Genomic DNA, 11,836 nt, shown 5'->3' with positions numbered 1-11,836 from the left:
GGGGGGGGAGGAAAGGAATCAAAAAACGATGGCTGTCAGTGTACTCCTAAGATGAATGAGGCAACTTTAGTATCATTGAGGCTATAGTCTAATAAGGAATTTTCTTGTTGCACTAGCAATATAATTAACTTGAACCGCTGTTATGCTTGACCCTGTCTTGTGCAGACAAAAGGTGTTTGTATGGCTGTCCGACCATCAGAGTTGGGGAACTGATCAGGCTTTGTGTGTGTGTGCAGGGTTACCCTTTGGCTGGACGGGTTTCCTGGAGCCAGCCAAACACTGTCCCCTTTACTTGCCTGCTTCATGTTGCAGTTTGCACTCAGCCTGATCATCTTACTGATTTGTTTCACAGGGCTATTCTGCACATAGCTGTACAGCTGAGGGGAATACAGGCTGTGACAAAATGGGAATAAATGGCCACAGTTTAGGATGAACAAGGATTTATTAAACCAGTTTTGCCATTGCATGACATGTCAGGTTTAATGCTGTGTACAATGCCTCTGAGTATGCCTTTGCACAAGATTATTAATCTTTGTGACAATGTTTTATCAGCTGCAGTATTTGTACCTTCCTGTAAGTAGTCCACTTCTTTTGTCTCTCATTCAGATATGCTTCCTTCAAAAGAGGAGAAGAGCAAGACTCCTCCAATGTTTCTGTGCATTAAAGTAGGCAAGCCCATGAGAAAGTCCTTTGCGTCTCAGAGCACCACCATGTCTCAACAGTACAGTAAAAAGATAAAGCAACCAGAGTACTGGTTTGCTGTTCCTCGGGAAAGGTAATCTGCAGTGCATAGCACGAAAACATGTTTGTCTCTTTGTTTTTTTAACTGTGTAGTGCTTTCTAGAGTTGAATCTGACTTTCCCTATGTGGTCCAAGGTGTGAAATGCAGCAAGGATGCTGAGATGAGGAGAAGGGTGCCTTTGTTTCATTGCATGCCAGAGAGAGAAAGCAGTGTTTGTTGCTGGTCTAAGATGTCTCCCAGCAGGAAGGAGAGAGGGATCAGGTGCCACTTGGAAGACGAAAAGAGCAATATACCTGCAGCTAACGTAGGATAAAAGCACTGGCCGTTGATCTGGGGTTTGGATCTAGTCTAGGAAGTGAGGCAAAGGGGAAAAAGGGCGCAGTGGCAAAACCCCTGGTCCTCCTTTTGCTAGAAGGGAGCTAAAGCAACTCCCCAGTCTGTTAATGAACCAAAATAGGGATATCAGTGATCAGTCTTCTGGTGAATTAGATACCAGGAAGGAAGAATCTGAACTGGTGATCAGTCTCAGAGGTGTCTCTTAAGATGTGGTCAGTTTTTTTCTTTTTTTAAATAATTTTTCAGAATATTTAATTTTATTTTCAAGTTTGTAGCATGTGTGTTGATTTAAGTGTTTGTTGTGAGTATTTTAGAAATGAGTGCTTTGAGCAGACCAGTAGTATGGAAGTTGCTGACCCAGGGGAGGAGGGGGAGAGATTTAATCCATCTGGAATGTGGCCATTGGGAGTGTAGCTGAAGATGGCTTTTGGTCCCAGTCTTTGGCTCCTTGGGGATTGCAAAAGGGTGAGTTCAGAAAATTCTAGGTTGAAGTGTGAGTAAATACTTCAAGGAGTTGGAGTGATGCTGTAATAGAACACAAGGTCAGTTACTGCTCTGGGGATAGTGTATCTGATGTTGAATACAGCTGTTGAGCTGAGCTGAGGTCATCTCTGATTGTTGCTCTGTACAACAGGTAAATCTATTAAGCTTCTTACTGCAAACTTGGAAAACAGCTTCTTTACTTGTCATTTTATGAGTAGAAATGTTCTGATTAGTGAAGGGACCTAATCCATATATAAACTGAAGTGTTGACAACTGGTTTATACTTAATTTTTTTAGAATGAGCAAAAAAGTAATTTCTGCAGGGAACAGTTGCAGCAGCACTTGGCTGTGCTGGCTGACAGGCCAGATCTTTGCTGTCGGAGCGCCTATTCAGATCTTGATCAAAATTAGTGCTGAATGTAGTATAAGATTGGGTCATTTTGGTGCTATTCATACATGCCTGTTTCAACACCACAGAGGTGCCTGAAAGATCACGTAGAACTTGGGGCAAAAATTAAATGCGTGACCCGCTCCTTCGTATTAATGCAAGACATGTCTTTGCCTAACAAGTCAGTGTTTTCTCCAAACTCAGATGTCTTCCCAAGGCAAAATGCATCGCATCCTACCAGCTGGTGATATTCTTGCTCCACTATTGCATAGTATATAATTACCAGCGTTGCATCTTGAGAGTGCTGTGGACAGTAGATAATTTGGGATAGCTTTGCAAAGTATTTTTAATACAATGTATCAAAGTAATTCATGAAGTTTAAAATTCAAAATGCAATGTATATTCATGTATGAAAATATCACGAATACCACTCTCATCTCTTTAGCCATAAAGCAGCATAAATAAAACACTTTCTGTCCAGTGCAGTCACAGTAGCTTGTGCAGCATCTCAATGTTTCATAGTAATTAAAATTAAAAAAAATAGTGTGCATGTCTATAAACCCTGTGTAAATTGACTCTTCCACTGTTTTGCATTTAATGACATTTTTCCATTATCTCTTAGTGTTTGCTATTAAAACAGCTTCTGTCATCAGTTGCGAAAATGGCTCCGTTGTCAGCCTGGGCCCCGTCACCCGCCACTCCCAGAAGGGCTGTGCTTCCATCTGCAGCCTGCGGCTGCTTCGTGGCCTTGGCAGGCTGCGGGATAGCTGCATGGGGTGGGGGGACACTCACCTTTTAAAACTTTTCTTTTTTTTTTTTTTTTTTCTTTAATGGAAGCCTCTGGAAACGTTAATAAAGAGAGAAAACTGTTAGTCTGATACTCTCTACAAAGGGTGTTGTTAATTTTTAAGTCTCATTTGCCTTTTGCGGCTGTTCTAGGTATTCTCTCTTCCTACGTGGCTTCCCAGGCACCGAGAGTGTCCTGGCGTGCATCGCCCCGTGACTTGCACAGCACAGCTGTGTTAATCAGTGACTCCAGGGCTGCGCTGCGCCCTGATCACAGAGGTGCTCGCCTTGACACGTAACGGGGGAGATGGACATCTCAAGTTGCCTTATATACAGATTACTCAGGCTAGGGCAGCTTCTTGTCGGGCTCAGCTGAGCAGAGAGGCACCCATGCTTTTGGGCACTAATAGAGAGATTGATTCTTCTGCTGAGAAGTCTTGCAATGGGTATAGCTTACAGTATTAGGGGGTAAGTCTATGCATGCTCTTACTATATGGATTTGTGTTTAAGGATATTTAAATGGCGTGTTAATTTTCTACCCTAGTGGATTTTGAGTAGTAGTAGGTCAGTAATTCCATCACTCACGGATATCCTCAAGGTCTTGCAGAGAAAGATGCCTGGTACTGGGACGGAGATAGTAATGCAGAATTTTTTTGTTTATAAGCATGTGTCCTAAAAAATAATTTCCTCATTTTAGTAGTGACTAGTTCCTCAGTCAAGAAGTAAATTTCATTGATTGTCTATAATATGAATTTGGCAGACAGGTTTGGTTTATGAATGTATATGTTGATGCAATAAGACATTGCACTGAGATCATGCTGCTAAGAGGGGATCAGCTTTTTTTGAAATTTCTTTTCATGAAAGCCAGGCAGATTTTCAAGGAGGAAAATAGCAGGGATGGAGCCCTGCTTTTCTTTTTCAGTCATAGCTTCCTGCCCTATTGATTTTTTTGGTTTGGGGAGTTGGGTGAATTTTGGTTTGGTTTTTGTTATTGTTTCTGTGGGAGGTTCCTTTTGTAGAACAAGGTGTTGCTTGGTTGTGACTCCTGTTAGTATCTAGCACACGATACCCTGTGGTTAGTAGGGTTGAAGTTGAGATCTGGAAGAACTTGCAGCACGACTAGCTGGACTTAATACCTACGTGATGCTTCTGTGCACTTTGCATAAAGGGGCAAGGATTGAGATGGTGCTGATGCTGAAGGATCACTCTCCCATGCTGCCATTAATGGAATAAAAGCATAAAGCTTAGATTTAGACTCCTTTTGAATTAGCCTAATACAAATAGAGTACTGTTAGGCTCCTGACAAATAAGGTATCAGACTATACAGATGAAACCTATGAAAACCTGTTTGTATCTATAGCTTCATATCTCATAATGAGGGCTTATATAAGCTCATATAAGCATACGAGGGCTTACAATACCTTATCGCTCATAAGATTCATGAAGGATCATCCTCTAGTCAGGCATGTTTTTAACAAAGTAGTAGGACTCCTCTGAATTAATTCCTGTTTCTAGGCCAGGAGCTGTGGTTGGACTTAGAGCTTCGTACACATGATAAGTGTACTTAGTGTACATGTATCACAGGATGCACAAACCTTCCCCCCCTACCCAAACACACAAATTTGGAAGTAGCCCCCCTCCTACATGTGACTGACCTGAAGACATTAATTTATGGAAAACTGGTTTGTCTCTGCCGGCAAAGTTGTCAGATATTGTTGCCATATCAGCAGAAATGGTGGTGGTGATCTCAATTTGGGACCTCCTGAATTAAAGTACATCTTTTAGAAGGAAAAACATTCACAGTTCCCCCTCAAGAATCAACTGTAATTTGACAAGTTGTCTAGTGTGTTTTATTGAACTGCCTTTGCTCTTTTTCAGTGCATACCTGCACTGTATACTGTATATATATACTGTATACCTACTTTAATTTTTCTGGCTTCCGGTCCCTGGTTGTGGCTGTATCTGTATTAGTAGGATTCAGTTCCTCTTAATGTCAGCTATCACAGAGTATTGCTCCTGTAAGCTAAATAACTTTGGCTCTCACTGTACAGCAGTAGGCTTTGCATCTCTCTCAGCTGCAACACTTGAGCATGACTTGTGAATGGTCCAGCAGAGATGAGCAGAGTCTTCCAGCAGTGGTCACCAAAGTGCCAAACACCAAACTAAACACAGTCTCATTCCTTCTGCTGAATGTTACTTTCCTGCTACGTTCAAGGATTGCTCCAAGTATTGTGGCGGTGCGGAGCTCTGGCTCTAAAATTCAGAGCTGTTACCCAAGTCTCTAGGGTCCTTCTGCCAAGGGCAAAGTACCGTCCTGCAAGCACAGCCTCTGCTCACTGTTCTTCAGTGTGTGCTCCTCTGTTCAGATGCATCCACGCGCACAGCTGATTGTGCCCAGTTTACTAAGCAATGCACTAGCATAGTACTCCACCAAGCTTTTGTCTTATATTAATTTTATCACTTTGCTGTCATGGTCTTTAAGTCATGTTTTGTACTCTCTGAAATTAGTTTTTTACTGAATTTATATCCTTTGCTATTAACTTTTCTTTTTATATTTGGTTTGTGCCCTCTGTGTGTTTGTTACTATGAACTTGAGGGTTACCTCTTTAATCAGTGTTCCATCTTTCATTTTTGATTTCTGTCTCCTGGTTTGTTTTTTGTTTGGGGTTTTTTGTGTTGTTTTTTGTTTTGTTTGTGTGGGGGGGTTTTGGGGTTTTTTTTGTTTTTAAGTTTTCTGTTATCTTTTCCCTTTGAACACTTTCTTTTTGGAGTGATTAACTTCAGGTTTCAGAAGTTGTAAATTTCCAAGTACTGTATTATTTATTGACATTTCTCTGTTGGTGCATGACACACTCATAAGCATGTGATCACCAAAACAGCTATTGAGTTCTAGGATAAATTTCCTCACAGCTGTCGGGCTGGCTGTAAGAGAGTTCCTCAAGCAGTGGTTTTTCAATTTAAAAATTGTCTCAATTTTAAAAAATTTGGTAGCTTGGAAATACCACCATAATATAATGTTACCATTTCATTAACAGAGAATGACTTTTCAGAATGACCTCATTTCTACAATCATTTATTTCTCATTTTATGCTGCTTCTTCTTAAATCTGGAGCATCTGGATTTATTTAGCATCTGTCCATGGTAGAGGAAAACTTAGTTATGTACTACTTAGATAAACTGAGCATATACAGGTCCATGGGGCCTGACAGGAAATATCCTGAGAGTACTGAGGAAGCTGGTTGATGTTACTGGAAGACTGCTTTCTATCATCCTTTGAAAGGTTATGATCACTGGGAGAGGTCCTTAATAATTGGAAAGACAAATGCTGCAGCCATCCTCAGAAAAATCAAGGAGGATCTATGGGAGCGCAGGGCAGTCAGCCTCACCTCAGTCACTGGGAAGATTATGAAGCATGTCGTTACGGATGCCATTTCCAGGCACATGGAAGGCAGGAAGTGGTCAGGAACAGCTATCACAGATTTAGGAAGGGCAAATTGTTTTTTTTAATAACCAGATAACTTTTCTGGCTGAGATGGCTAGCTCTGTGAATAAGGAGAGAGCAACGAATGTTGTTTTACCATAACCTTAGTAAGGCTTTCAGCACAATCTCACATAGTATCCTTATAGCCAAATTAGAGGGATGTGCTGTGGGCAAGTAGACTATCAGGTAGGTGAAAAAAACTGACTGGACCATTGGGCTCAAAGGGTTGATAGCTAGTCTGAGTGGCAGCCAGGTGCAAGTGGTATTCCTTGGGGACCGGTACTGTTTAATGTCTTTATCAAGGACACGGATGATGAGACAGAATGTACCTTTGTCATCTTGTGGGATGACACCAAATTTGGGGTGTGTTCATACACTGGAGGGCAGGGCTGCTATTCAGAAGGACCTCAACACAGAGGAATGAGTTGACAGAAATGTCAGGAAGTTTAGAAAAGGCAAATGCAAAGTTGTGCACCTGGGTGCAGTCTGAGGATAGGGGGCCTGGGGAGCAGCTCTGCAGAAAAGGAGCTGGGGAAGGTGAGAGAAAATGTAAGTCAATGGTGTAATGACAGTTTCACTTCTTGCTGGCCTGCAAGGAAAAGCATAGCCAACAGCTTGGGGGAAGTGGTTATTCCCCTCTTCCTTTTGCATATGTGGTTAAAGGAAGGCGGGGGAGAGGGGAAATAGGATGGTTCCAGACCCTTCTCAGATCACATGCTGCATGCACTGGAGGAAATTGTGATTAGATAAAGAGAAGAAAACATGAGACTGATTATGCTTGGAACAGGTTGCATGGAGAGGTTGTGGAATCTCGGTTGGAGATTTTCAAAACGGCAAATGGACAAGACTGAGCAACCTGCTGTCACTTGGAAGTTAGCTCTACTATAAACAGAAGTTGGACTAGATGATCTCCAGAGGTGCCCTACAATGTAAATTTGTTCTGCGATTCTGAGATGAGAATATTCTGCTCTCTTCCACCCACCTGCACAAATGTGCTTTCAGACTGATTTAAGCCAGACAGCAGCAACCGCTGTTTTTATTGTTCTTTCATAGGGATTTGTAAGAGTTAAGTAGTTAGCTTTTGCAGACTAGGACTACTGCACATAAAATACACAATGGTCAAGTTAAATGTTTCTTTCAGTTAAAACTCACATTAATTAGCAAAGAGATGATCATACTGCTCTTTCTGAGGCCTCTGTGAGCAAGTGAAGAGGAACGAGACATGCTGAGTGGCACCTGTTGGTGTGGGGAAAACTGCTGTAGTTACAAGAAAATTTCTTGACTAAAATGAGATGATACGGCTTTTAGAAGTGTCTTCCATAGTTCTCTATTTTTAGATCTATGCAAACTTGTAAGCAATCACTCGCAAAGAAGGGGGAAACACTTGGCAATGGCAGTGTGACCTTCTTTTAGCTTTTTGCAGGCAATTATTGGGGAGGACTATCCTGAGGTCTGATTGTTTGCGCAGTACTGCCTTGATCTCTTTTGTGTGTGTTGCTGCAGAGGAATGAACAGTAGCTGAAATTTTTATTTTGATATCAACATTAGTTACCTTACTTGTTCTTGATGAAGAGAGGCTGCTAATGCCTCAGGAACTAGTGTTGCTTGTTGGCAAATTTAGGACAATTATACTAGAGCTGTGTTTGGTTGTATCTTAGAAATGTTTCACAGATGCAGTTCCTGTTTGATAACAAAAATGTAAATTCAGCTAGGTGATTTGTTAGCCATGCACCTCTGAAGCATTTGTGAACGTGCAAAGGAGAAGAGAAGAAACTGATGGCAATGCTATTTTTTCTGTTGTCATGCTTAGAAGGACATTTTAGTGATGCAGCAAAGTCAATCCTTTATTCTTCCTGAGGGTAGTGGAAATTGGTTTCAAGATATTTTTCTCCAAAGTGAGTCAAGCCTCCTCCTGCCAATATCTCACTTTGACTATGAATTAATGTAGCTATCATGAGCAGACACCAATTTCACGGCTGTCAGTTTATGCAGTTAGAACTGACATCAGCCTTTAGCCCTTACTGGTAGGAGTGTAGAACAAACAACGTAGACTTGATTGGAAAAATCTGTGGAATAAAATATCTGACCCTGAACAGAATCCAACACTGCTGAAATGGTGTTTTAAAGCTATTAGTACATATACTCTAAACCCAAATAACTTGAAATACAGGGGGAAAATGTCTAGGTTTCTCTAAGATTTTTAACTGTTCTGTATTGATCAAGGAACTGCTGGTAAAAACTTTCTGGTCAATAACTGGAGAAAGATCCAGTGTTGTAAGTACTTAACCATCTTTCTATCTGCCCTCTTCAATTACTTCCCCCCCACCCTGGCAGTTCAGTTTCTTGTACAGTGCATCCGCTATCGTGTTTCTGTTTCAGATTGCATGTGTTCATTTTAATTTTAATCCTTAATACTTATCTGGGTTAGAGGAATATACTACATAAATTCCTTCTTTAGAAATTGTTTCACTGTTACTTATGGATGTTGTCAAAGAGCATCTCTTTCAAGAAAGTGATTGAGAACTGACTACACTTGTGGAAGTGCATACTCTGCTGGCACTGTATCATTAGCAAAGTTGTCAGTAACTGCTTATTTTTATTATGCTAACAGAATGAATTGTTTTGTGGTTAGTCTCTGTAACTTTTAGAGGGCAGCTAGAAATGTGGTGCGGACTTTACTGGTGATATCTTATGGCTTGGTTTATGCAGGAGGTTAAACTAAATAATTAAACTGACTTTTTAGTGGGCTTAACTTTTGTGAGCATGATCTAATGCCAAATAATTTGTCATCTTAATATGAATTTTATGGGACTGGACAAGACATTTAGTTTTTTGATGATGCTTTGGCTGTCTATGTATGTTGCAAAGGGAGGAAAAAAATACTGTGGGGATGGAAAGCAGAGAAACCTTGAAATGCTTCAGGCTGCCAGGTGGAAGGAGCTATTGCCTTGTGTGGTACACAAGGGTGGAAGTACACAGGTATCCTATTTTTATGGTTGTCTCTCCTTTGTCATTGGGCAAAACCTGAAACAGTGCTGTGTTCATGGATGCCTGCACAATGGTTGTCTCCTCTTCTTCTGTTTACAGGGTGGATCACTTGTATACATTTTTTGTTCAGTGGTCACCAGAGATATACGGGAAGGATGCCAAGGAGCAAGGTTTTGTTGTGGTAGAAAAGGAGGAGCTTGACATGATAGACAACTTCTTCAGTGAGCCTACAACTAAAAGCTGGGAGGTGAGTGCTTTCTGCCACTATATGAAGCACATGCATATCAAGTGTGCATCCCCTAATAAGAATCTCAGCACTTGCTCTTTTGATAATTTTTATGGTGTTTCTTTATGATGCTTGCCGCTTCATATGGAAGTCTCCTCAAGGCTTGTATCTGCCTGACAAATGTACTTGTATTCCTTCAGTCGTCCTTTATTCTCTCCCTAGAAAGAGCAGGAAAACAACTGGGAGCTCTGTGGCGTGCAACCACCAGAAGTTGTGTAAATATTTTGGTTATGTGATGTTAGCCTTTCCCTAAATTATACAGATGTATGTTGTCAGTGTTGCTAAATTCTTGTTGTATTTATATGCTACAAATAAAACCTCCAAAGTGGAATACGTACCCATAAACACCAACAGGCTCCCCTGTGTGCTGGCTGAAATGGATTGGTATGTGATGTTGTGGTGTACCCTTGCTTCTCAGGTGCACGCAGCAATACTGTTTGAATATTGGTTGTAAGATGGATAGGTTTTGGACTGAGGCTTTGGCTTTTTCATATGGGGGCTTTTGCAATCTGTTTTAACTACTTGTCATGCCTGTGTTTGTTATCTGTCTGTCTCTCGTGCATACAAAGCCTAGTGTCTAAGTGAAATAAGCTTGCACGCATTTTTAATGATATTTCTGAATGCTGAAGCACTTGCTGTGCTAAGGATATGGGTTAAATTGAAAAACACGTAAATCCCTAAGTGGCAAATACCTTGATGGTGATTTAAAAAGTGATCTGATTATTTGTCTTAAACTTGTATAAACTTGTTTTTAAAATTCTGCTGCCCTTTTTTTTTTTTAAGCATTTCTATCTTCAAAGTATGTTGTTCTGTTCAGAAATGGAGCTCGGGAGTGAGGCTTTTGATTTGAAATGTAGCAACATGACCTCTAACCCCAAATAGCTTTTATTTTTTACAGTTTTGTAGTTTCTTAATGTTGATGCTTAATGTGAACTGCAAGTTGGAAAAAAAAAATGTTCATTGCTTGTTTTGCTCAGAGCTGAGTGCAGTCATATATTGCACTAGATTTCACTGTTCAGTTGTCATTTGCATGCCATTTCCGTAACACCAAAATTAAGTAGGACAGAGGTGGGAAGATCTGGCCACACTGGGAGCTTTTCTCTCCTTGCTTTATTCAAATATGTATTGGGGAAAAAAATTAGCTGGTTTTGTAAAGGTGTGTCTCTCTTATTTGTAATATATTCAGCTTTACAAATTTAAGGTAGCTCTGCCAGGAAGTCTCTATTGGAAGTCCAAATTTGGGCATGATTACTGTGGAAGTTTCACTTTTCCGTGTGGGGAAACAGAAAGTGTGATTGTAGAGAAGCATATAAGAAATTTTATCACAGCATGCCACAGGCAGTAGCCGTCTGTCATGCTTGTGGGCAAGAGCTCTTGCCACTAGAGCAGGGAAGTGTAGTGGGTACTGCAAAATAAACTGTAGATGATGAAAGGGAAACAAATGTCTTTGAATATTCGAATTCTTTACTGTGCCAGACCTGACCAGGAGGAACCTTTTGTGGAGGTATGTTGAACTGTGTTCCTGTTTGAACAACGTGGATTTGATATAGTGCTTCTGTCCCAGCAAAAAACGTGCTCTGTACTCAGATGAATTTTAACAGGGTATTTCCACCCCAGGTAGCTTGCTTTCTCAGTGCTGTAAAAACTTTAAAAGACTCTGTAGATCCAGTTTCTGTAGTGGTTGATTCTTTTAATCTGTGTTTGCTTTTGTGTGATCTGTAAATAACTAATCTTGCAGATCCCTTTTTTGCAGTTGTTTACTCTGAACTTCATTCAAATGTGTGCCTCAGTTACAGACTGAATAGGTATCTAGGTATCTATGCAGTGAAGAGGGGGGCTTGCCTGTCTTTGGAGTTGATTTGCAATTTACACCTCTCAGTATATTTTCTGTGGTTGCCTATGTCTGTGAGTTTGGTTGCATTTTGCTACAGATACCTGTTGCTGGTTGACTTACTGTGATACTATTTCTCCCCCTGTGATCCCTGCTCCCAGGGGAAGGCTATTTCTAGAAAATAGTCTTTGAAAGAGGAGTTGGGTACTTCTGATACAAGATGAAAAAGGTGTTCATTTAAAAAAAAAAAAAAAAAAAAAAGTAAAATAAAATAATGGCCTGGGAGATGAGGAGGGAAGGAAAACCATTCAGGAGGTGTAAAAAGAACAAGGATAAAAGCAGAAAGTAAATTTTCCTGTAGTAGTTTGTTGGGTTTTTTTAATTTAATCTTAATTTTGCAGTGCAAACCTTCCCAAAATTGGCCATATGAAAAATTTTCCAGCACAGGATTCCCTCCAGTCTCAGAAGACTGAGGATGAGATTTTGCTGAGGCTGGGCTGGAGGAGCAGGCTGCA

At 40.7% G+C, this 11,836-nt stretch overlaps 1 protein-coding gene across 2 annotated transcripts in view; it reads left to right on the top strand.

The window, feature by feature from the left end:
- The first annotated feature begins 607 nt into the window (after positions 1-607).
- LOC104626294 (nuclear receptor coactivator 7-like) overlaps positions 608-11,836 on the top strand; it is a 17,009-nt gene continuing 5,780 nt past the window's right edge. The window contains exons 1-2 of one of the 2 annotated variants that reach the window (XM_010294180.1): positions 608-775; positions 9,304-9,451. In XM_010294180.1, coding sequence (XP_010292482.1) covers positions 609-775; positions 9,304-9,451 — 315 coding nt within the window. In that variant the 5' untranslated portion in view covers position 608. Of the gene's footprint in view, positions 776-9,303; positions 9,452-10,916; positions 10,995-11,836 lie in introns of those variants that run through there. The other variant, XM_010294181.1, reaches the window with a different exon arrangement.

The sequence above is a fragment of the Phaethon lepturus genome, unplaced genomic scaffold (assembly GCF_000687285.1).
Source record: "Phaethon lepturus isolate BGI_N335 unplaced genomic scaffold, ASM68728v1 scaffold43509, whole genome shotgun sequence".
In the NCBI taxonomy this organism is placed as follows: domain Eukaryota; kingdom Metazoa; phylum Chordata; class Aves; order Phaethontiformes; family Phaethontidae; genus Phaethon; species Phaethon lepturus.
Note: the sequence above shows the minus strand (reverse complement) of the source record. Positions and strands in the feature narration are given on the sequence as shown.